General features: G+C 48.7%; 1 protein-coding gene across 4 annotated transcripts in view; it reads right to left on the bottom strand.

Moving 5' to 3' along the window:
• Nucleotides 1-24,485, bottom strand: part of GOLGA2 (golgin A2) — a 918,457-nt gene that overhangs the window by 264,027 nt on the left and 629,945 nt on the right. For all 4 annotated transcript variants that reach the window (XM_069609145.1, XM_069609147.1, XM_069609148.1 and 1 more), the window contains one exon: nucleotides 12,290-12,514. In XM_069609145.1, the coding sequence (XP_069465246.1) occupies nucleotides 12,290-12,514 (225 nt within the window). The remainder of the gene's footprint in view (nucleotides 1-12,289; nucleotides 12,515-24,485) is intronic.

Genomic DNA, 24,485 nt, shown 5'->3' with positions numbered 1-24,485 from the left:
TGTGAGCATCGCTCCGTCTCCCAGCTTGGACTGAAGCATTGAAGCATTACAGAAGCTGATCATCGGTCCACAGCCAGCGTCTCCCCTGGTGGAGAAAGTCAAGCTGAGCGAAATCCCCCCTCAATCCGCGACATGGAGTGGAAAATATACAATTAATAACGTGAGAGCCGCAGCGCAGCCCGACACGGAGGCCCCCTGGACCACAAAGCATCGAAGCCCGCCACCCAGACGGCCAGGATATATGCCGTAACTGGAGCAGTACGCGCAGAGGTGAACAGAAATCCCAGACAGGGGAACGGGGAACCCCTCCCGCCTCCCTCCCACCCCTGGAGAACGCATCAGAAGCAGAGACAGGAAAAGGAAGAGAGGAGACCGAAAGCCGAGGACAGCAAGGATGCGGAACAACCAGCGCCCCCCCCAGGGATCGAAGCACAGGGGTAGGAGACGTTGGGCAGCAGGTGAACGGGAGCCCCCCCCAGGAGCCGCCCGCCAGCCTCGATCGGCACCAGCGAGGGCGAGCAGGGGTCCCCTCTTCCCCACACAACAGACGGAGGGCTCCGGAGAACACAAGCAGGAACGCAGAGTCAAGGCCCACACCGGGAGCGAGCAGCTACGCTACGCCCCGCCCGGACAGTACTTCAAGGACATAGGAGCAGAGGAGCTACTGCGGACAGCACACCGCCAGAGGACTTCCCACACGGTAAGGCGACAACCCCTCCACCCAGAGGCACGCAGAAGCTCCCAGACACACTGGGCACAGGGGGATGCACACAGGACACAGGGGGCTAATCATAGGCCCCCTGCGTAGACAAAGGAGACATAAAGGGGGGCATTAGAGCAAGGCCCACAAGAGAAGGAAACAGCGGCAACATCCACAGGTGTCACCCATCCCAGAGACGGCAAACTCCGGGAACGGACTAGGTATAAAAAGATTAGGAGCAGAGATATCAGAGCATAAGGATACTACAACCACCAGAACAGAAAGACTAGATCGGACCAATCTCCCGAACCATCACCAGGCAGTAAGGAGCATGAATCCTTCAAGGACGGGGAGCAAGATAAAAAGAATCCCGTGCGCCAGCACCCACAAAGGGGGGAAGATAAATAAAAGGACTGCACTCTCAGAGCACAGTGAGCATTGACACCAAATCAAGTCTAGCACACATTGCACCTGCTTGCCCCCGGATGTTGACATCAGCAGCACTAGCAACAACAGCCAAGGTAAAACAGGACCACAATTTGGTGAACCTCTGGGGGGTGGATCCAACCTCTAATCCAAAACCCAACACCTGCAAAGGGAAAGAAGAGCCACCACACAATTTCCCCGGAGGACGACAATATGGCAACTAAAGAAGATATGAAGTCCTGGTTTTACGGAACTCCACGACAAATTCATGGTCACTGTGAAAACACAATTTGAAACTATGAAAGGAGACATGAAACAGGCGATACAAGACTTAAAGACAGATATGGGAACCTCGAAGAAAGAACGGACACACTAGAGAGAACTGTCCAGAACCTAGACGAGGAAGAGGAAACAACAATACGCGGAAGCGCAAGAACGCCTAGCCAAGCTCTCTCAAGAATTGGAGATCCAATGTGAGGACCTTGAAAACCGCTCACGGAGGTCTAACATAAGAATAAAAATTATGGCAGAGACGGTGGAAGACAAAGACCTACGAACAGCAGTCCAACAAGTGTTCCAGAATATCCTGGCAGACAGGTCGGAAGAAGAAATACAGATAGACCGAATCCACAGGGTGGGTCCTCGCAGACAGGGAGAGCCTAAGACCCACCCAAGAGACGTCCTAGTCACAATGACACAGTACTCACAGAAGGAGCAAATTCTCAGAAAGGCCAGGTCAATAGATCACATCAGGATGAATGGTGTGGAGATACCCCTATACCAAGACCTAGCTCAGTCCACGCTCCGGTAGTGCAGAGACATGGGACCTGTCACGAGAGAGCTTGCAGAACGGCAAATCCGTCATAAGTGGACTTTCCCCTTTGGCCTCTAATTCACGTGGGACGGCAAACAACAGAAGATCACCACATGTGAGGAAGGTCTGAGGATAATGAACATCCAGGCGCCCGAGATGGAACAATCCGCAGGCAGAGAGAAAGCCCGAGAACGGAGAACACCACAGGGGGTGGCAGACCGTCAATAAGAGAAATCGCCGCCAGGCACACAACGTAGAATCAAACAATCTCCCACTCCACACATCACAGGGGAAAAAGTGGAAGAACACCAAGTAGAACAACAGACAAACAAAATCAGAAGAGGACCAAAGACTGCATCATTGCTGCGGCCGGAGAAGGGAAAGGAAGAGGAAAACCAAAGACTAAAAGTGGGGTATAGGACTCCCCACGCACCAGTTACACCTGAGCGTTGTGAGGGCATGGCACAAAGGCTTCACGCCCGAGCGATCATAGGGCCCAGCGGCCTTCTAAGGGAAGTTTTGGGGGGAGGGAAAGTTGGGGGAAGATGGGGAAACCACTGGCATCCACGGACTCCGAATCCACCCAATCCGAAAGAGACAGGGGACATTGAAGAAATCAGACAAAAAAGAAGAATGGGGTTGAAGATCCTAACCTACAACGTCAGAGGATTGAACTCTCCAGTCAAAAGGAAAAAGATAGAACACCTTCTACATCAGGAGTAATATGACATAATGCTGCTCCAAGAAACACATACAGAAAGAGAACAAAAAAAATCAAACTCGCATAAGGGGCTAAAACCAAATCATACAAGCTAACGACGTGGAAAAAAAGAGAGGAGTCTTGATAGCATTCGCAAACTCAGTCAAAGTACAAATTCGAAACATACAAACAGATAAAGAAGTACGATACCTATTTGTAACAGTAAAGATTGAAAACCGTCCACTGACACTCGCAACACTGTACGCCCCCATCTCGGGCCAGGACAGATTCCTTAAAGACATTCTGAACAAGCTAGAAAACTTTGTAGAAGGAGAAGTGATTTTGGCAGGAGACTTCAACTTGGCATGGAACCCAAGAAAAGATCGCTCAAACCCTAAGCTATCCCCACAGGGGGCCCGACACAATCATTAAAACGACGTATGGAAAGGATGGCCCTAGAAGACGTATGGCGGAGGATCAGGGGCACAACCATGGGATTCACATGTCACTCACAAGTACATGGCACAAGCTCAAAAATCGACTATATTTGGACCTCAGTAGGCTTACTAGTGGAAATACAGGACATGGAAAAAGGCCCGATATCATTATCAGATCAAGCAGATTTTGAACTAAACGACACCCTAGAAGTGACAAAAACGACAATTTGGGAAGCATTCAAAGCAGTAATGAGGGGACACATGATCTCACTCAAAGCTCAAAAGGACAAGCAATCCAGAAAATGGGAAAGTGATTTGGTAAACAATCTAGTGGAGATAAGGGAAGAAATGCAAAATAATCGCTCACTAAAATTAAAGAGAACTTACCGACACGTCCAGAGCTAGCTGGAGGCCATCCGAACTAAAAGGGCGGAAAATCAACTCATACACCTAAAACATTGATACTCGATGAAAGCAAACAAAGCGGACAGACTTTTGGCAAGACAATTAAAAGGCAAGCAACAAAGTCGAACAGTGAAGGCACCAAAAGACAGATGGCCAGATCAAAACGCAATCAAGAGACATAAAAGAGATCTTCAGAGACTACTACCAAAATTATTACACATCAGAGGACCCGAAAGAAGAAGCACAGACAGACTACATCAGAGACATAACACTCCTGGCCATAACAACAAAGTAAAAACAAACACTGGACGAACCAATAACAATAGAAGAGAGCAATCAAAGAACTACCGAAAAATAAAGCACTGGGACCGGACGGCTATACAGCCGCATTCTACAAAACATATGCGGAATCCCTTGCCCCATTTCTAACAGACCTCTTCAACACCTTTAAAGACACGGCCAATATTACAACGTCAATGAACGAAGCAAAAATAATAGTATTCCACAAGAAAGGAAAAGAACCGGAAAACCCGCGCTCCCATCGCCCCATAGCCCTAATAAACCTGGTTGCCAAAGTATACATGAAAATTCTGGCCAACAGACTTTCTCCGCTGCTTCCCAAGCTGATGCATCAAGACCAGTCAATGTTCATCTCCAACAGAACACATGATAACATCAGACGTATAACACATCTAATTGAGAAGGGGGAATCACCAACACCCCGGCAGCTGTGATAGCGATAGATGCGGAAAAGGCATTCGACCGAGTAGAGTGGTCTATGCTATTCTCAATCCTAAAGAAAATGGGCATGGGGGAGAAATATATAAATATGATACGGGCCAATTATAAATCGCCCACAGCCAGGGTGGCGGTAAACAGAGAACTCTCAGACACTATCAAAATAGAAAGAGGCACAAAACAAAGATGCCCCCTCTGCCCGCTGTTATACGCTACCTTTCTGGAACTTTTCTTGGCCAAAATTAGAGCAAATCCAGACATCAAAGGAATAGAAATGGGACGGATCACACATAAAACAGCGGCTTATGCGGATGATATGATTATGGCGATGGCAGACCCGGAGAAAACAATGCCCCTTCTCGTATAAGAAATAGATAAATATGGAATCATCTCCGGTTTGAAGATAAACAAAAATCAATAGTGCTGGTCTTGGCCGGAGAAAAGCAAGAAATCTGCAGGCGAGCGGAGGAACCACAACTACACACAACAGAGAGAGGGGTAAAATACCTAGGCGTCACCATGACAAATACAACAAGAAGCCTATATTCGGAGAACTACCCGAAACTGCTAGAACAAGTGAAAAGTGACTTAGAAAGGTGGAATCTCAATCTCATGGTGGGGCAGAATAACGGTCATCAAAATGACTATCCTGCCCAGACTACTATACTACTTCCAGGCCCTGCCCAGACTACTATACTACTTCCAGGCCCTCCCCGTACGAATCCCAGTCACATTCTTCAAAACACTTACAAAGATGATATCCAAATATATCTGGCAGAACAAACCACCAAGGTTAACAAACATGGTTCTCACGGTGCAGAAAGCAGAGGGAAGTATGGCACTACCACATTTCCGAAAGTACTACTGGGTAGCCCAGATGCGGGTATTAAAGGAATGGATCCCCAATGATTCAGAAAAACTATGGGAAGAACAAGACAGGGCAGTAGCAAGATCAAACTTGCGCCAACTGCTCTGGATTGCCCCCAGATACAGACATCAGAATGTCTGGATAAGTGAGATCATGAGTGCTACTCTAGAAGTTTGGAACAAAGCAACAGAGAAAGAAACGTTAGAGACCCGGCCCCCTTCATGCCTATATTCAACAAACCAGAATTACACCCAGGCACTGAGAAAGGAGCATTTAGGAAATGGGTAGACGCAGATTGTATAAAAGTGGGAGACATGTACGAAGGCCACAAGATCAGAACCTTCACAGAATGCCGGGACCTACTAGGCCTAACAGATGCAGACAAATACGATCAACGCCATCATTGGCTTTCCTCCCAGAGAATAAAACATGCAGCAATGAGACCCCTAACCCCATTTGAGAAATACATACTGACACAACCAGGTGACAAAAAATTCGTCTCAATCATGTACAGATTTTTAATTGCACAGACAGAAGAAACAAAATGGCTATACATGAAGAGATGGGAAAAGACGCTAAGTAAAGAAATCACGAGAGAACAATGGACATACGTCTGGCAAATCATTCCCAAATGGACCCGAGCGATCCAGACAAGAGAGGCGTGGACGAAAATGATAATACAATGGCATTACACCCCGGAAAGAGTATTCAGAATGTATTTCACGGCACAAAACAAATGCTGGAGGAGGGCAATTGGAGACACATTTGGTGGGAATGCCCAGTATTACAAAGCTTCTGGACAGAAATAAAATCCCAAATGCAAGTAATGTTTAGGGGAGCAGAAGATCTGGGAGAAGAGATATGGATGTGTGGCATGTGGGACCCCGAGGACAGAACAATGACAAAAACACAAAAGAGGAACTTTATGGGTCCCCTCACAGCTGCCTGGTTAGCGATTGCTCAAAAATGGAAGCAGAAAACACCTCCAAACAACTTAAGATTGGCTACAGAGGGTATGGATATTTGTAGCGATGGAAAGAATCACGTACAATATACAAGGGTCACGTCAATACTTTGCAGAAGACTGGGGAATCGTCATAGAATACCTACAAAGCGACTTCTGTAACCTCTTGGGGGCCTTCCTGGACCAGGTTCCACTGAGCGGAAGCATAACTTGCCAATAGCATGGTAGTATTTGCTATCCGCATAGTATATGTGGCAGCCGAGGTGACTCCTTTGCCTAGAGCATACACTCTCTTGGATTCCTTGTCCGGAGGTTCCCCCCGTCGCAAGGGGTACCCCAGCCCTTATCCGGCTGGTAGTCACTACCAGAAAGTTGGGGACGGCGTGCCCTCTAATGTATAGAGTGTTGGAAGGAGACGGACGAAACAGTTTTTCCACTTTTGGGTTCACTGCCCGAGTTTGAGCTGGTGATACCAAGGAGGGAGCCAACCTTCTCTTGATGGAATTAAGGAGGGGAATGGCTTGGCTAGATGGAGGTTTTTCTTCAGGATATCCTCTACAAAATCCTGCTCAGGCACAGCCTCTTGAGTAGAGATCTGAAAATGTTCAGCTGCCTTTTTAACAGAGTTGAAGGCCATTTGGTCATCTACAGGTGAGCCCGACGAGCAGGGGTGGACGGAGAGGACTCCAGACACAAAACATCAGTGTCCTGGTATTGATGCGTCAGTGTCCATGGGTCTGTTCCCTCCTGCTGGGTTTCTTCCCAATTGTCTGTGGCACCCTGCTGTTCCTCTTCATAATTCTGCAGAAATTAAGCTTCTTCCTCTTCATTGTAAATGTCCCTATAGGTGTCCATGTGGACAATGTCTTCATGCTGGACTGGGACAGAAGGCTGATCTTGATAATGAGAAGAAAATGGAGGGTTAGGCTCTCCACGAGACCTTTTCGGGGATGGATGATAAGAAAAACTGATAATTCTCCCCAGCCGATCCATACACCATTTGAATTTCTCTCTAGTCCTTTTGGAGGACCCAGACAGGCCTACGTGTGGAAAAACGTCATCTTCCGCCCTACGGCTCTGAAAAGAGTCTCTTAGGGTGTTGGAAAGAGGCTCTTGACTCTCTTTATAAGTATCGTGAGAATCGGGCCTCAAACCGCGTCTGAAGATTTTTCTGCAGCTTGCCCCATGATTTTAGGCGGAACCGGGATAAGTCCCACCGCCGTCGTAAACCTCTCGATGCAGTCTTCGATAATCGGCGAATCGGAGTGAGATCATTGCTCCGATGGTCTATCAGTAGGTCTATTACCTTCCGCGGCGTTAGAGGGCCTAGCGGTCGGTTTTTCGACTAGAGGCCTAGTCGTAGCTTTTGGGACCGTCGCAGCATCGGATTTACGCGCTTCAACGTGTGAAGTCTTTGGAGTAGCGCCCTTACTTGTTTTAGATTGCCCAGTCGCAATATGCTCCTGCGGATGCGCGGAAGGCTTTGGATTCGAGGAAACCACCAACATTTTCGATGGCCCTGTTGGCGCTCTCATCTTTTTCGATGAGGACGTCGAAACCGGTGTAGGGGCTGTATGCTTAGTGCGAGACCAGAGTCAGGCCTTAAAGGGTAGGGGACGGGCATGGCGGCCCTAGAAGGGTCCGCCTCGAGGTCTATCACATCCGCAAAGGATGTTTGGTCATCTGAGGTGCCCCTGTCACTCTCACCGGGTGTGGTGGGTGGGGGGAAGGGGTTCCACCCGCGACATACCGTACGCGGCCCACAGCTTTACACAGTGCTCCTTAAGGGTCTTAGGCCGAAGTAGCTTTCAGGCTGCACACCGCTTTTCGTCGTGATCTAAGGGGAGACAGGCGTTGCATGTCCTGTGTTAGTCCTTCCAAGGATATCTGACCCTACACTTAGGGCAGAATCTAAAAGGAGTCCTTGCCATAGCCAAAGGGGAAGATTACCAGACCAAAAGGGTAAAGAGGGGAAATGAGGAAAGACATACCAAAAATATGGCCACCCCAAACCCACACTCCCTTACTGTAAAGGTCGGCCAGAGGGCCTGACCATGTGGAAAGTCCGGCCGCTGGATCTTAGGCGCCGAAATCCACCGCCATAGACTAATCCCCCGCAGTCTTTGTCGAAGATGTTCTTGTGACCGAAGTGACTTAATGGGGAATAACCGACAAGTCGGTATAAGAAACAATGTCTCTTCTGTAAGAGCTCCGCTATAGGGCGACCAGTTATCTGGGCAGAAAAAAACAATCTGAGGGACCTCGGCGCGTGAGGGATTTTGGGTACACTGCACGTCACGATAGGGATAGTGTTACAGGCAAGCCTATGCCGACGTCCCCTTTCGGTCCCCGAAAGACAAGATGCAACACTCTGCGGTTACCACTGGATGTCAGACTATATGTACAGCATGTGATTCTAAGCAGATTAGCAAGCATCAGAAAGTTTATTACAAGAGCTGTGTGCCGTTCCTGTAAAGTGTTCCTAGGTGTAGCTGACCTTGGTCAGCCTGGTGCATCCTAAATTAGTGTAAAGAGTTCTTGCTTATCTTAGACTGTGTTCCACTGAGCTGAAAAGCAAATTTTATTGTATATCACACAGAAAAGGTATTACCTAGTATAACTCTGTTATCCTTAACTGGCTGGCCTTGCTTGGCATTTGCTCTCACCCTCTAGTGAGGAAAAAACCTCAGAGTCATCTCAGACTCCTCTCTCTCCTCCTCCGCACACCACGGACATCTCCAAAAAGTCCCATTTCCAACTGCATCTGCTCAGAGGTATTCTACCTTTTCCCACCTTCCACCAGATGCTCACTGTCTCCAAAGCCCTGATCTCTCTAGGCTTGACTATTGCAACAGCCTCTTTCTCAATCTACCTAATTCTACCCTCCGCCGTCTGGAACTCATCAAACATAGGACCGCAAGACTTATCCTTATCCTCAAGCCCAGGGATTGCATCTCTGCAGCTCCAAATTCCTTCCACTGACTCCCGGTGACTGCAAGGATCAAGTTCAAGACCCTCTGCATTGTTCACAAGGCTTTCTGGGGGCCGTGGCCCGTACGATCTCCAATGCTCTCTTCCGAAGTACCTTCCTTCCAAAGCCCTCCGCTCTTCTACTTCCAATTCTCTGTGGGTGAGTTGCTTCTCCAAGCAGAGACTGGGTGGTAGATCTCTTTCCTCTGCGGGTGATTCCCTCTGGAATGGCCTCTCTGCCGCTATCTGCCTTGAGCCAGACCTACTTAATTCTGGAAGATTCTCAAGACCTTCCTTTTCTCCTCTTCATTCTCTCTGCCTCTCGCCTCCTAACCTTTCCCACTCCTTTTCTTTTCTCTCTGCCTTCCCTCTTCTATCCTTCCTTTCCTCCTGCTCAGTTACGTTGACTGGCTGCCTGGTGCTCCTCCGAGTCATATAAGACACCTGCCCTGGCCCCCCCGTTCAGTCCCTCGCACTTGCCTTCAGACCCTTCTGCACTGCCACCTGGGCTTGGTTGCACTCCCCCTGGGCTTGTTCCCCTTGGAGGCTCTGTCTTCCTTGCACTTAATCCAGGGCCCTGTTGCAACGGGTGCACTTCTCCCCCCTTCCCTGCACATCTTGTCTGCACACTTACACAATCTAAATGATACTAGGCCTAGTAAGATCATTTGTCTTGTTTTCCCATAACTGCCTCGTTGTGCCTTGAAACACTTGGGTATAGGCACATTAAAAATAACCTATCGATCAATCAATAATAATTATAGGATTTTACTGGTCATGTCTCTTCTGTGCAAAAGTCACTTGCCTCAGAGGACCTGATGTACCATAAACAACTAAGAAAAGTTCCATTCTCAATATTCATGTTGAGCGATGTACTCTTCACCTTGGATCCCCCTCAGCCAGGCACCGATCCTTCTTTCATTACCCTCCCTCGGTCGAGTACAGACCAACTTCAATTTGTAGGCATCCCTCAGTTGGGTTCACATTTGCCACAACAATCTTCTTGGATGTGTTACTGTTCACCAAGGATCCCCCTCTTCCGGGCCCAGACCCCTTTTTATACAGTTAGTCTCCCTCAGCCAGGCTCAGACCAATTTCAGTTTACAGACAATCAAAGACTTTACAATGTGCACGGGATTCCATAAACCCACTGCAGGACCACTTCGATTTCACCGTTCAATAATCTTTCCCCGCTCAAAGGGGGGGGGGGGGGCACCAAACAAAGACCTTCGAGTGAGCACCCACTCTGTATCTGGTACCTATTTCTGTTTCACAAAGTTCAAATGAATACCAGTTCTCTTTGTTCAGACAATGTTGCTGCTTGCAACCTTGAGCTAACACAGTCCGGTCTGCTATCAGTTTCTCTAACTCACCGGCTGTGCTGAACCAGTTGGCGTTGTTTTGCTGTTGGCGTCAAGGACAGTATTACAGTAGCAATTGCTTCTCCCTGCCTTGGCTATCAATGTGGGTGACCCTGTGAATCTTTGACACACGCTACACCGTTCGTCAGCTGCAATTCCCAGTCTTATGTTTCTTTTCCTTGAGGCTTCTTGAAAGTCGCAGTTCGGGGTTGAAAAGGGCAGGGGTAATTCCCTACTTGTCGTCCTGTCTGATCCTCGTGCGTTTGCCTTGCACAGAGTGTGCTTTAGTGCTACGCCTTTTATCCGCATGGGGAAGTGTGATGGGAGTCAGGTGTGTATGTAATTATCAGTAATTGCTTGACACTTGTGTTGAGACATGTCAGGTATACAGCTCTGGTGTTCGTCCCTTGTCGCTCACAACAAACTATTAGTGAGAAAGTGTTTGTGTCGGAAGGGGGGGGGGGTTGAGTTTTCAGGTATCCTACCTGGTAGGATGGGGAAAGGATGTTATAAGGAAGGCGATACCGCATATCACCCTTCGGTGTTCCATTCCCAGAAAAGTCTTCATCCAGGTGATCCTCAAGCACTGGTCCAACCCCAGGAGCTGGATCCAATAGCGATGGCCGTGTCCTGGCCACCTGCATGACAGATCCCCTAGGTACTAGTGGGTGACACCTTCAGGTTTCTCACAGTATACTACCCTTGTTTTACTCTAGTCTAAAAGTAACTCATGTTTTAAACTCCACAAGAATATGTATGTCCTATACTAAATGTGTATCATAAGCTCTGACGTCCCTAGAATTACTGTTGGGTATTCTGAAGAAGGTTTTTTGCTTTGGTATGTGTACCTTCAAGCATTGTACGACCAGTATTTACCCCAAGACTTAACTTGGCCTACTTGTATTTATAATAAACCTTTATTTTTTATAATGCTTCTGGGTTGTAAGTGTTTCTATCGAATCCTTGGTAAAATACATGTTCTATTTATTTTCCTACCGCCCTCTCTACCTCCCAATATAAGCCTGGCTGCTCTGTCTACACTACCATACACTCGGGTGGTACAGCCTTATAGTTAGAGTGGAGTCTTGTACAGTCTCAGTTAAATGGTTTTACTAGGCCCTTAGCTGGACTTCAGAAACTGTCCTAACATGGGCTAGTCAGGTTACCCAGAGTAATGAGAAAAACGGGCAAGTGAAGTAAAGCAGAAGCTTTACCTACCTCCAGAAAGGCAGAAGAGAGCTCAAAACAAGCCACAAGAAAGGGGGTCACATAGGACGCAATGGAGGGAAAGCAGCATATAGAAAATATTTCTTAACAGGCAACATATCAAAAAGGCAGTTGCGGTCATATATGAGACTTTGGGAACAGTCACTCTAAATATAACTCAAGGAAGAAAACAGTCAAGGGGGCTAACACAGCTGGTGAACAGAAAACCAGACATTGATTTTGGACCTAACGCACTCAAGAAACGGACAACCCCATCAAAAATACAATGGGCCTTGCACATGTGAGAAACACTGATACTGTGCCGTAGCAACGTGTTTTGCGTAACTAAGGCCGCGGCGTAACTAAGGCCGTGGCGTAACTAAGGCGTAAGTCATGATCACTTTGCCTTTAGACATCAATTGAATGATTAACCTTCTATGGCCTGCGATGTGGTTATCAGAAATGCCATCATGGGGCGCCTTGAGACCACTTTGGTAGGAACAGTGCATTTAACAAATACTTAATATAACATGGGAGCTGGCTAGCCTCATAGGGTGGTAAAGGGGCTGGTCTACACCTGTAGGGTTGCGCACAAATCATATTTCAGGGGAAGGTCTCTCCTTATAGAAGGAACAGGTTATCTGGGGAGGGGGAGGCCTGCCTCGATAGGATACAGGTTTATGCACAGCATTAACATTACCTGTGTTTGCCGGAGTTCCTTCAGGTGAATCTCAGCACTGACTTTGCCCTGCACCTCGTCATGCTGCAGGCGGTCCATGAGCTGCACCTGTAGCAGGTACTGTCGTTGCAGCTCCTCCTTCTCTGTGGCTAGGGTCTGGTAAGCGGCTGTGTACTGTTGCAGATGCCTGTAATATTCATCACGCTGCCCCTGCAGACTCTGCACCTCCTGGGATTTTGTTTCCACCTAAGCAAGGAACATAAGAATCGGGCAGGCAGTACCAACATTAGTGCAAACTTTCCAAGCACTGCTTCTCGGACAGTCTCCAATTGCCTCATTACTTTTCCAAATCCTCAGCTCTTTACCTAAATAGCAAAGCCACTGCAACTGGGCCTCGTTTCACCTTTCCCCACCATGCCCCACACATCAATGAATCAGTGCACACACTTTGAAGCAATCCTTAGGAGTCAAACAGTGAGGACTCACAGAGTCTTTTGGTGAAGCTGAGGAGACCAGGTTCCAAAAAAGAGGCAAACAGACAATCCTTAAGCATTCCCTAGCTCAACAAGTGTTAGCTGTGGCCGAGCAGTACATGTCAACTCAGGAGAGAGGAGCGCGGTGGACATAATCACAGGTTAACATAGTATTACTTGCACTAACTGAAAGTCGACAGATTGGTCTTTATTAAAATATACTATATCATCTAACAGCCACCCAACCACAATTGGTTGCCATGTGCAAACCATCCTTTTCAAAACAGTCAGTTTGCGGATTCAGCAGTGAATCCCACACATCGGTTCACACAGGCTAAGAGACCGAATCATGCATAGTGTAGGGAAGACATGGTATCACAAGTACTGACACAGACAAATGGATACAATTTGGAAAACTTTTATTGAAAATGTTGGAGTTGGGGAAACTCCTAGTCTGCCCTATAACTAAGATGGGAGTAGTCTCGACCATCAAACGATAAAACAGTCCTAGTGGAGTCAAATCAACAAACAAAAAGCTAACAAAATCTAATGCCTACCCTATCTCTTATACAAAAAGAGTAAAAAGGAGAAAATGTACGCAAAAGAAAGTCAGTGTTCAAATGATAATGTGGCTAAAACATCTAACCTCCCCACGTTAGGCCTCACGAGGTAAGGCGATCCTTGTAGGCAGGATGACACACTCTGGCTCAGCTTCCAACACAGTACACAACTGTGGCTCGAGGCCTGCCTGGCCTTCCACGATTTAAGTTCCTTTCTCGAACTTTTAAAATAATGTTACAACCAAAACGTTCACAAAGATCCCCCCTCTGCTGGGCTCAGACCTCTCACAATACATTTCACACAAAGTTGCAAGGGGGCTCCCTTCCCCAAGTTTATTATACTTTGGGTCTCCCTCAGTCGAGCTCAGACCACTTTCGGATGTCGATGTCTTTCAAATGTGTGTGGTTTTTGTTACTGACCACTGCAGGACCACTTCAACTCAACGTTAACTATTTACGTTCCTTCTTGCTGTTTGTTTGCCCTTTTGCTTCGCACAATGCACCTTCCATGGAGACTTTCGAATGGGTTACTTCTGTTTACCGAACCGCTCCATTATTTAGTATGGCTAATCTTGCAGCTATATTTCACTTAAAAGTTCAATCACGGGTCTGCCTTTCTTTGCGTCTCATCCTCACGCGTACAGCCTTCACTTGTGATAGGATGTTGCTACTTCATTCACTTTAAAATACACCAGTCTCTCAGGTTGCTTGTCAACTCACCGGCTGTGATTGTTTTTTTCTTGTTTTGCGTTTTCCGATTTTTGAGTCAAGGTTAGTACCACAGGCTTGACCTCGCCTCCCCAACTCTGCCGTTCACTCGGGAGGGTCATTGGAGTCCTTGAAACACAATGCAATCTTCACTTCTGGGATCTGGCCTTCTCCACGTGTATTTTGCGGTCTGTCGGATGGCAACAACCTCAAGTAGGTTAAACTTGGGGTTTTCGGCCCGCTGCTCTCATCCCTTGGTCTGTTGCTCTGTGTTCCGCCTTGCTCAGAGTGTGTCTTTAGGTGTTGCCTTTTATTTGTGTGAGAGGTAATTGGTATCAGGTTTATGCACTTAGGGTAAGTGCCTGACTTTGCCTGACCCGAGTAATGGGACATGTCCAGTACGATGTGAGAGAGTTAGTCTGGTTACTCTCAGTCACCCTCTTACTCGCCCCAGTGTTTGGGTAAAAAAAGGGGGCGTGGGGTTGGGGCTTCGGACAATCCTAAAAATAGGATGGGGTAGATGAACAAAAAAGGGGGAATACAGAGTCTCACCATCGGCTATCTCACCCCTACGCCCTGAAGACCGCTCACCCAGGTGATCCTCCCGCACTGGTGCACCCCCAGGATATGGATCCAAAGGCGACGGCTGTGCCCTGGCCACCTGAGAGAGATAGATACACCCGGGGACTAGCCAGTGAGACACCGTCTGGTTTCCCACATACCCTCCCCCTATGCAATGTAGCCGTAACCGTTTCACAGGGTAACCGGGAAAGGAAATCAACGTTCCCCTGACGACATATTTGCATGCTACATATACGGGAGAGAGGTTAAAGAAAAGGTTGGCTGTTTTAGAGTTAGGAAATATGTATTAGAGTGAGAAAGAAAATCCACCCAAGAAGGAGTGGATGCTTAATGAGCATGAAGGGAAGGTATGGCTGTAATGCCTTCTGCTCCCATTTCCCCTTCTGAAAATAAGAGCGTAGTCGCATAGGAGAAGGGATTGTAGCCCTTAAAGGAACTGAAAGCAGCAGCACGGTACATTATTCGGACATATGAGCCCCCCGCTTATAACAGTGAGGACAATACAAAAGAACAAAAACGGAGAAAGTAAATATATCTCGAAACGCGATGAAAGTAAACAGCATGATGAGAGGGAGGACAGGCAAGATAGACTTATGGAGATAAGAGGAAGAGGTAAGAAAACAGAGCAAGCAAACATAGCAAGAGCCACCATCTTGTTGCGCCTCGACTATGGCAACGCCTTAGTCCTGGGTGCCTCCAAGCAGTGCCTACAAAGCTACCAAGTTGTACAGAACAATGCCGTAAGAATTGTCAAGTTTAAATCTAGAACATAGCAACTCCAGAAGGGAGCTTCACTGGCTGAAAATTGAAGATAGGGTGCACTTTAAGACCTTAACCATCGTTCACAGATGTATCCACGGAAAGGCACCAACGTACTTAAAAACGAGGATCAAACCATACTTTCCAAATAGAACACTGAGATCGTCCCAACTCGGCAAAATTGCAACGGCCCCACACAAACTCAAAAGCGGCCTAGGCAGAGCCTTTCCAACTGTTGCTGCCAGTCTCTGGAACAACCTTCCGGACCATCTAAGACTGGAAATCAACTAAACCCGCTTTCGCAAAATGGTAAAAACCCACCTCTTCAATTAAATCGCCTACCATTCAACTCCCAGTCAGAGTAATCTTATGTGATCGTCCCGTCCTATCCGTCCTATCACCATTTGTCTGTCTTTTGTGTTCTTGTCTCTGCGCCCCGAGGCTCGCGAGCTACCAGCGCAATATAAATATTAAAATAAAAATTAAATAAATAAAAGAAAGGACACAGCTAAGGGAATAACAATAGTACAGAATGAATGGATGGGAGGACAAATATTACTTAAGCTCGATAAGGGCATTGAAGGGGCTCGAGAAAGAAAAGGAAGAAGAGAGCATATAAAGAAAACAAGGAAAGAGAAAGCAAGCAAAGGGAACGACGAAGATATGCAGCAAGAAAAGAAAAGGAGAGATTAGAAGAAAAGAAGGAGGTAGAAGCACAAAGAATGAAAGTACATAGGTTGCAAAGAAGGTGAGAGGAAGATTATTTAAGGGAGTTGAGGAAGAGAAGAAGAAATGAACATAAGTGGCTGAATAAAATATGATGAGATAAGAGTATCTATGTCATAGAACCATAGTGCCGATTGACGCACAAGGAAGATTTGAGGCAGAGAGGTTCACAGCAGTCCCGTAGGGAGCTGCAAGGAATATGAAGAATACCAACATGGGCTGATGAGCGAGACACAGAAAACGTATTGAAAAGAATTGGGGATTCATCTAGGCAAATGAGGTATAAAGAAGGGTATACAACCCAAGAGAATGTAGAAGGATCTCTAGCGTGGGAAACGGGAGGAAGGTCAAATGACGACATAACAGACGAGCACAGAACGCTGTCTTTAAGCAGATTAGGTCTTGATGATGTGGAAAAGGATAATAGTCATACAAGTTTGGGCATAATCATGCCAGAAAGGGAAGAAAACTAGAGCATGAAGGTAAAGTGCATGCAGATTTTCAAAAGAAGAAGTAAAAAAAGGGGTAAAATGTTCAGATCTAGATGACTCCAAAGAAAACACCAGAAACAACACTATTCACTGAGCAACCACAAGGACACAATGCAGGGGATATATCCCTGCCTTATGTAGTAGATTAAGGGCACTACCAGGACAGAGACAAACTGGCGAGATTAGCCCCGTCTGGAAAACAAGAAGTGTAGGAAGGTATGATTCAAGACATACAAAACCAATGGTGCCTTGAAACGAGAGAACCATGGGATAAAAAGGTGCCATTATTTTACCACATTTTGTGTCAGGGACTGGCCGAGCCAGTGCAACGGAAAATTAAGAAACCGGTAGGAGTGGAAGCAAAACCATGGCCAGAAATACAATTAACGATTGTGCATCACTGCCAATTGTTACAGGAGAAGAATAAGAAGAAAGCTGAGAGTAGGAGGAAGGAGGAGGTGAAGTTAGTTCAGAAAAGGTTTTCAAAACTAGCCATAGAGGGAGTGGTATTGACGAGTGATGAAGGTGGGGGTAACACAGGAGATGCAACCAGCGCAGCAAAACAACGTGGTGTATCCCACAGATCGGGGTGGGTAAAATGTTTGACCAAGAGGAAGAGGGAATGGACCTAGAGGGTGAGGACGAGGTGGATTTCAGAACTCTCAGGGAGGAGTACAATTTAATGGCGGACAGCTGCAACAATGTTAGAATTGCATGAGAAAAGGACACATAGCAAGAACATGTAGAAGCAGAGGAGGCATGCAGCAGAATTGGCAGACTCCAGGAGGAAGGATTGGCTATGTTCTGCAATATAATGCAGAACCACAGGAGTATTATGCCCAGATCACACGCAGGCTCAGACAGATGCGCCGCAATCACAACTGATACATCAAGCACCATTGCAACTGCAATCGCCACAAGGGCCACCTCAGCAAGTAACCATGCAAACACAAGAGGTACAAAATCAGCAAGCGCAGACACAATAAGCCATGATACCACAATTGAATGTGAATACAGGAGCCCGGCAAGCACCCACACTCAAATTAGGGAGTGACTGTGGTAGGAGGAAATCCTTTCACAGGTACAGGGATGAATTTAAAGCCACAATAGGACAGCCCACAGAGCGACCCGACACAGGGTGCCCACAGAGAGCACCATCTGCGAAACCAGACCCCCCCCCCCCAAGAGGAACCAAGGGTCAAGGTGACAATAGGAGGCACATTTTCATTTCTTGTAGACACTGGAGCAACCCGTTCCTGTGTCTGTGAGGGAAAATACTCAATGCCAGGCATTGCCATGAATGTGCAGGTATTTTCTGGGGTGATAAGCGTAGTTCCTTTTACAGACAAATTTAAAATCTCTATAGGAGAACACGATATGCCGATGGCATTATTATATTCTAGGCAGACGTCAGTTAATATTTATTAAGGCGTGACTTGATGACGAAACTTAACATGACAAGATCTTTTATGATGAAGGGATAGTGTGTTCCACACCATGGTTATATTATATGATTGTGAGAGAGTTTATATTAGTCTTCACAGGCCAGAAGGCATAACGAGGAGTTCCTTTAGATTCAGAAGTATTTTTGTATGGAGTGACCGTTTTATCATCATGGTTACCCAGGTTGATAGATACACTATTAAGAATACCTGATGAGTTTTTGATTAGACCAGACATTCCCGTGGATGATGAAGAAAGACAGATTATCCCCTTGGAGTTAGACGCAGCAGTGGTCAGAGTTGAAAGGGTGGTTCTTCATTGGACAGATGAGGGAAGAGGATGGCGAACAGCGATAGCCCTCAGGGAAGGATACAGATTTGACAGATGAGGAGCTGTTTAAGGATGAGTACTCAGATGATGCATTAGTATTTTTCATAAATCTCACTTAATGGATTAAAGTAGAAAATAGAGAAATACTGCAGAGAATGGCACTGGAAAAAAAAGACACTTGTTTCTCCAAGAAGATTTAGAGAAAATGCCAAATAATATATGGACTTAAACCAGGAGCTCTTTTGCCACGAGCAAAGCAATGCCCAATGTCAAGAGTAGCGGATTAAGGTATATTTGAGACAATATTAGTGCCATCCGATACTTCATGCAACATGGCCATGCACCCAGTGAACAAATCAACATGGGAGTTGTGGAGATTCATAGAGGACATTTGCCCCCTAAATAATGATATGATATATGCTAAGTCATTTATAGCGCGCCTGTACATAAGTGTTTCTAGGCACAACAAGGAAGGGAAGACAGAGGGAGACGTACCAGTGGGCTGGGGAGGAAGTGCAGGTAGCTCATGAGTGCTGTCGGTAGGTGGTGGCTCAGAAGTACAGAGAATCAGGAGACTGTAGGGCTGCAGATACAGGAAGGTCTTGAGTTGCTTCCAGAACCGAGGTGGTCCTGCACAAGATTGGGAGAAGCCGGGAGGACATTCCAGAGGGAGGCCCGAGCAGAGGAGAAGAGTTGGAGCTGGATGAGCGGAGGGCTCGAGAAGGGAGATGCTTAGGAAGAGAAAGTTGGAGGTAGTGTGGTCCCAGGCCCCAGAAAGCCTTGTGGACGATGCAAAGGGTCTTGAACTTGATCCTTGAAGCCCCAGAGAGCCAGAGGAGAGATTTCAGTGCAGGAGAGATATGATCCCTGGGCTTGAGGCCAAGGACTAGTCTTGCAGTCCTGTTCTGGATAAGTTGTAAAGGGCGAAGAGTAGAGGCAGGTGGGTTTAGAAAGACGCTGTTACAGTAGTCACGCCTAGAGAGGACCAGGGCCCTGGAGACGAACAAGTTACTTTCTTACCTGGTAACGTTCTTTCGATGGGATGGTCCGACAACGTATTTCATATCTATGACAGGTAATGTCCACAGCTGTGCTGCTTCGGAAAATCTTTGGCGTCTGCGTCCTGCGTCGATGACATCGATGCGCCATCCCCGAGGACCTCCTCCGACGGCCGACGTCACCCGATGTGATAAGTAGGACGCACGACGCCCATAGCCTCAGTTATAGTTTTTTCCCAGAACGTGTGCCACAAGTTTTCTGCCAGTCAGACACACAAGGCCTTGCGGCACGCAAGCTGCAATCGCAAAAGAAATTCTGCAGCGGGGAAGGCAGGTAGGGAGCGATATGGAATACATCGTCGGAGCATCCCATCCAAAGAACGTTACCAGGTAAGAAAGTAACTTGTTCTTCGAGGGGATTGGGTCCTCCGACGTAGTCCATATCTATGACAGACTCCCAAAGCAGTACCAAGCAAGGAGGTGGGAAAGAATTTAGAATACAAATTTAGCATGCCCAATCAAATTGCGGAATAGAGAACTGCCTTGCCAAAGGCCAGATCTTGCCCTCTGATGGAATCGAGGGAGTAGTGACGTACAAAAGAATGTACTGAAGCCCAGGTGGCTGCATCACAGATGTGACGAATAGGAACTCCCCTCTGCAGGGCAGTAGACGCAGCCACTCCCTTGGTAGAATGGGCCCGCAAGCCAGCCGGAGGGTCCTTACCCGCCAAGCGGTAACACGCGGAGATAGCTAAAATAATCCAATGAGACAAAGTCTGTTTCGTCAAAGCTTGTCCCAAACGCTTTCCAGTGTAACCAACGAAAAGTTGATCGTCCACTCTCTCCCGGGACATGCGCTAAATATAAAAGCTCAGCGCTCTCCTAGGATCAAGCCTATGGAGCCTCTCCTCTTCCTTACCAGGATGTGGAGGAGGATAGAACGCCGGAAGAACAACCTTGTGGCTCAAATGAAAGTCCGAAACCACCTTCGGAATAAAAGAAGGACGAACTCTAAGGGCAACCCTGTCCTTCTGAAACACAGTGAAGGGTGGCTTAACTGAAAGTGCCTGTAACTCACTCACTCTGCGAGCGGAAGTAACCGCAACCAAAAACACAGTTTTCAGAGTTGACAGCCTCAAAGGGCAAGAATGTAAAGGCTCAAACGGAGCACCCATAAGAAACTTAAGAACAAGGTTCAAATCCCAACCTGGCACCAGAAAAGGTGACGAAGGCAACACATTAGTGAGCCCTTTCAGAAACTGCGAAATTAAAGGAATTTTAAAATAGGAACACTCTTCAGACGAGCGCTTAAATATGGACATTGCGCCAGGTAACCTTTAATGGTCCCCACTTGCAAGCCCCTGTGGGCCAAAGAAAGCAAAACAGACAGAACCATGGGAATGTCACATTCAAAAGGATCCACATTCTGAACTCTGCACCAGTTGCAGAACTTTCTCCAACGGCAACGGTACAGAGACTTAGTTGCCGGCCACCTGGCCGAGAGCAACACATCCATCACGTCTTCAGGGAGGTCCCAATCCTTATACCTCAACCTTTCAGAAGCCAAGCGTGAAGATTGAGGGATCTGACCTCTGGATGGAGAACCTGACCCCCCCTCCCGTGAGAGCAGATCGTCTCGGTTGGGAAGACGACGTGGAGGGCAGATGGTCCGGGTACCACGTCCTCCGGGCCCACGCCGGAGCAATGAGGATCATCCGGGAACCGAACCTCCGTAACCTCCGCAGCACTTGCGGGATGACGGGGACTGGAGGAAACGCATACAGCAGTGGGAATGACCACTCCACCACAAACGCGTCTCCTAAGGCTCCTTTTGGAGGAAATTCCCACGAGCAAAACCTTTCGCACTTCCGGTTGACACTGGAGGCGAAGAGATCCACTTGAGGGGTCCCCCAAAGGGCAAAAATCTCCTGAGCCAGCTCCCACTCGTGAGAGATCGAGCTCTGCCTGCTCAGAGCGTCCGCCGTCTCATTGTCGTCTCCGGCCAGATGAACAGCCGAGATCGAAACTTCCTGCTGGACGGCCCAGAATTCGAGCTGCATCGCCTCCCTGCACAGCGGAAGTGACCCTGCCTCCCCCCCTTTTTGTTGAGGTAGTGCATGGCCACCGTGTTGTCCGTTTGAATCAGGACACTCTTTCCGCGCACAGTCGGCAGAAAAGCCTTCAGGGCTAGCCCGACGGCCCTCAGCTCCAACAGATTGATATGGAGTCTGGACTCCGACGGAGACCAACGACCGCTGACTGTCAACTCGTTGGCATGAGCTCCCCATCCCGTGAGGGATGCGTCCGTCACAATCGTCACCTCAAGTCAGGGCAGCCAAAATGGGGCCCCCTTCATCAGATTGCCCTCGACGGCCCATCACAGAAGGTCCCGGACCACCGAGGGCGGCACCTGAACAGGGTCCGACAGCGTGCCGGAGGACTGAGACCACTGGAGCTTGAGTGCCCACTGCAAAGATCTCATCCGCAGACGAGCCTCTGGCACCAGAAGAATGCAGGATGCCATGAGGCCGAGCAGTCTCAAGAACTCGGACGCTGGGAGATCCTGGGCAAACAAACTTGTGCACCATCTGCTGAATGTGAAGAGCCCTCACCTGAGGAGGAAAACACTGCCCCAGGGACGTGTCGAGCACTGCTCCGATGTACTGGAGCCGCTGCGTTGGTGTCAAATGGGACTTCTTTAAATTGAGGGAGAAGCCCAGTCTGTGAAGGGAGTGGCAGGTGACGGGCAGATGATCCAGGACCTGCTCGGGAGAGCTCCCCCTGATCAACCAATCGTCCAGGTAGGGGTAGACGTGAATCCCCCCTTTCCTGAGATGCGCTGCCACCACCACGAGCTTGGTGAAAACCCTCGGGACGGAAGTCAATCCGACCGGCCGGACCCAAAACTGAAAGTGCGAGTCGCCAACTGCGAACCTCAGGTACTTCGTGTGCTTGGGATGGATCGGCACATGGAAGTAAGCATCCTTGAGGTCGAGACACACCAACCAGTCCTGATGTTGAAGGGCCTGGAGGACTTGAGAAAGAGTCACCATCTTGAACTTGTCCTTCCTGAGGAGTTTGTTCAAACCGCACAAGTCCATGATGGGTCTCAATCCCCCGTCTTTCTTTGAAATCAAAAAATAAGGGGAATACCATCCCTTGTTCCTCTCCGCTACAGGCACCAGTTCTATGGCGCCTTTCTCCAGCAGGGCTTGAATTTCCTGCGCAAGGAGCGGATCCGGACACTTCAAAGAGAGGTTCCCTGGTGGATTGTCGTGAGGCCTCTGCCGAAAAGGTAGACAGTAGCCGTGGGTTATGATCTCCGGAACCCACACATCCGAAGTAATGGCTTGCCACTCTACAAGATGCTGCGCCAGCCTTCCCCCAACCGGCGAACCATGGGACCTGGCCTCATGACAGAGTGGTAGCGGCTGCGGCGTTGCCTGAGGGTAAAGAGGCAACTGCCCGAGCGGCCTTGGCACCTAGAGTACCTTTATTTCCACCTCTGGCACTCTTACGATGGCCTCTTTGACTGCTAGCTCCCCTCGCTTTACTGAAGGACGAGTAATAGCGAAAGGAACCTCCCCTCCATTGCTGTCCCCTTGGACGAAAAGCGGAGGTTGGCGAACTGCAACGCCCAACGGCTTCGCTGTAGCTTTGGAGGTCTGCAACCTCTCAAGGCTCTCGTCAGCCTTGCTGCCTAAAAGGTGTTCACCGTCAAAGGGCATGTTGAGGAGCCGGGACTGCACATCAGGAGCGAACCCAGACTTCCGCAACCACACAAACCTGCGCATTACGGTGCTCGCTGCCATGGACCGGCTGACACAATCCGCCAAGTGCAAACCCGACCGAAAGGCCTCACACATGGCATCCTTGCCATCCTGAACCATAGCAAGGAAACCATCCCGTTCGTCCCCTTCGGGAATATGTTCAGCCGCTAATGCAACACAGTTCCACAGAGTGTGTGTGAAACAAGACAAGGCACATATGGAGTTGGCCACCTGAAGCGCCATACCCCCAGATGAAAACACTTTCTTCGCCCAGCCGTCATCCCTATCGGAGGGATGGTAGGATACGACGCCTGCTTTGCCGGGGCCGTAGCCGCCTGCACCACCAAACTCTCCAGAGTGGGGTGCCTAGACAAGTAGCAGGGGTCGCTACTGGCTGGACGGTATTTTTGCGACAAAGACTTGTCCACTGCCGGGAGACTCTCCGGAGCAGTCCAAGCCGCCGCCACCCTTCTCTGCAGAGCCATATGAAAAGGCAAAACCGGGTCAATGGGGGGACCGAGATCAAGGATGTCCGTGAGATCATCCTGAACGAACTCCCCTGGGGGAGCTGACCAACCCAAGTACTCGGTGACCCGAGACATAAGGCGCCGATATGAAGAATCGGCATGAGTGCCAGGCTCCGGCCTACAAAACTCCACCTCCGGAGAGGTGTCCAGTCCACTGGCATCATGCAGCAACTGCTGCAGATCATCAAACTGGCTATGGCCCGAGATAAGGTCATCTGGAACCGGTACCGGAACCAAGCCCCCATCAGAGCCTTCATCACCCTCTGAAATATACTCCAGGCGGTGAGAGGAAGACCTCTGTGGACCAAAGCAGTGCCTGACCTTAGCCATAGCCTTTCTAGAGGCCAACCCCGTGCCACAGGGCCCCTCCGACACAACCACCTTGAAAGGCATTGAGGGCGCCGAACGAGTCGCCGCCGGCGTTGACAGAAAAGGCGTCGACGGAATCGGCGTTGACGTCAGCTGCAGCGCCGACACAGGCCTCGAAGCCGGAGCTCCGAGCGTGTCTTTCGACGACCTAGGCGCCGACGACCCCCTCAGAGGCGGTGCCTCGAGAGAAATCGTCGACGACCTCGGTGCCACAGGCATCGACGTCTTCTTCGAAGACGGCACAGGATCATGCGGTCTCGAGCGCATCGAGGACCGGGACCTGGAACGGGCATGGCGAGAACGGCTACCCTTGTCCGAGCGGGACCTCTCCCGCGAGCCGTGCCGACCACCCGAGCCCAAAGGCGTACAGGCGGTGTCTCTCGACCGGTGCCGACCGACCCCACTCGGAGGCGCGGACGGACCGGTGCCCTGCGATTCAAGAATCGCTAGCATCTGCTTCCCGAAGGAAGCCCATTCCTCC

This window comes from Ambystoma mexicanum, chromosome 8, assembly GCF_040938575.1.
Source record: "Ambystoma mexicanum isolate Mex_15411 chromosome 8, UKY_AmexF1_1, whole genome shotgun sequence".
Classification (NCBI taxonomy): Eukaryota; Metazoa; Chordata; class Amphibia; order Caudata; family Ambystomatidae; genus Ambystoma; species Ambystoma mexicanum.
This window is presented reverse-complemented; position numbering and strand designations above follow the sequence as displayed.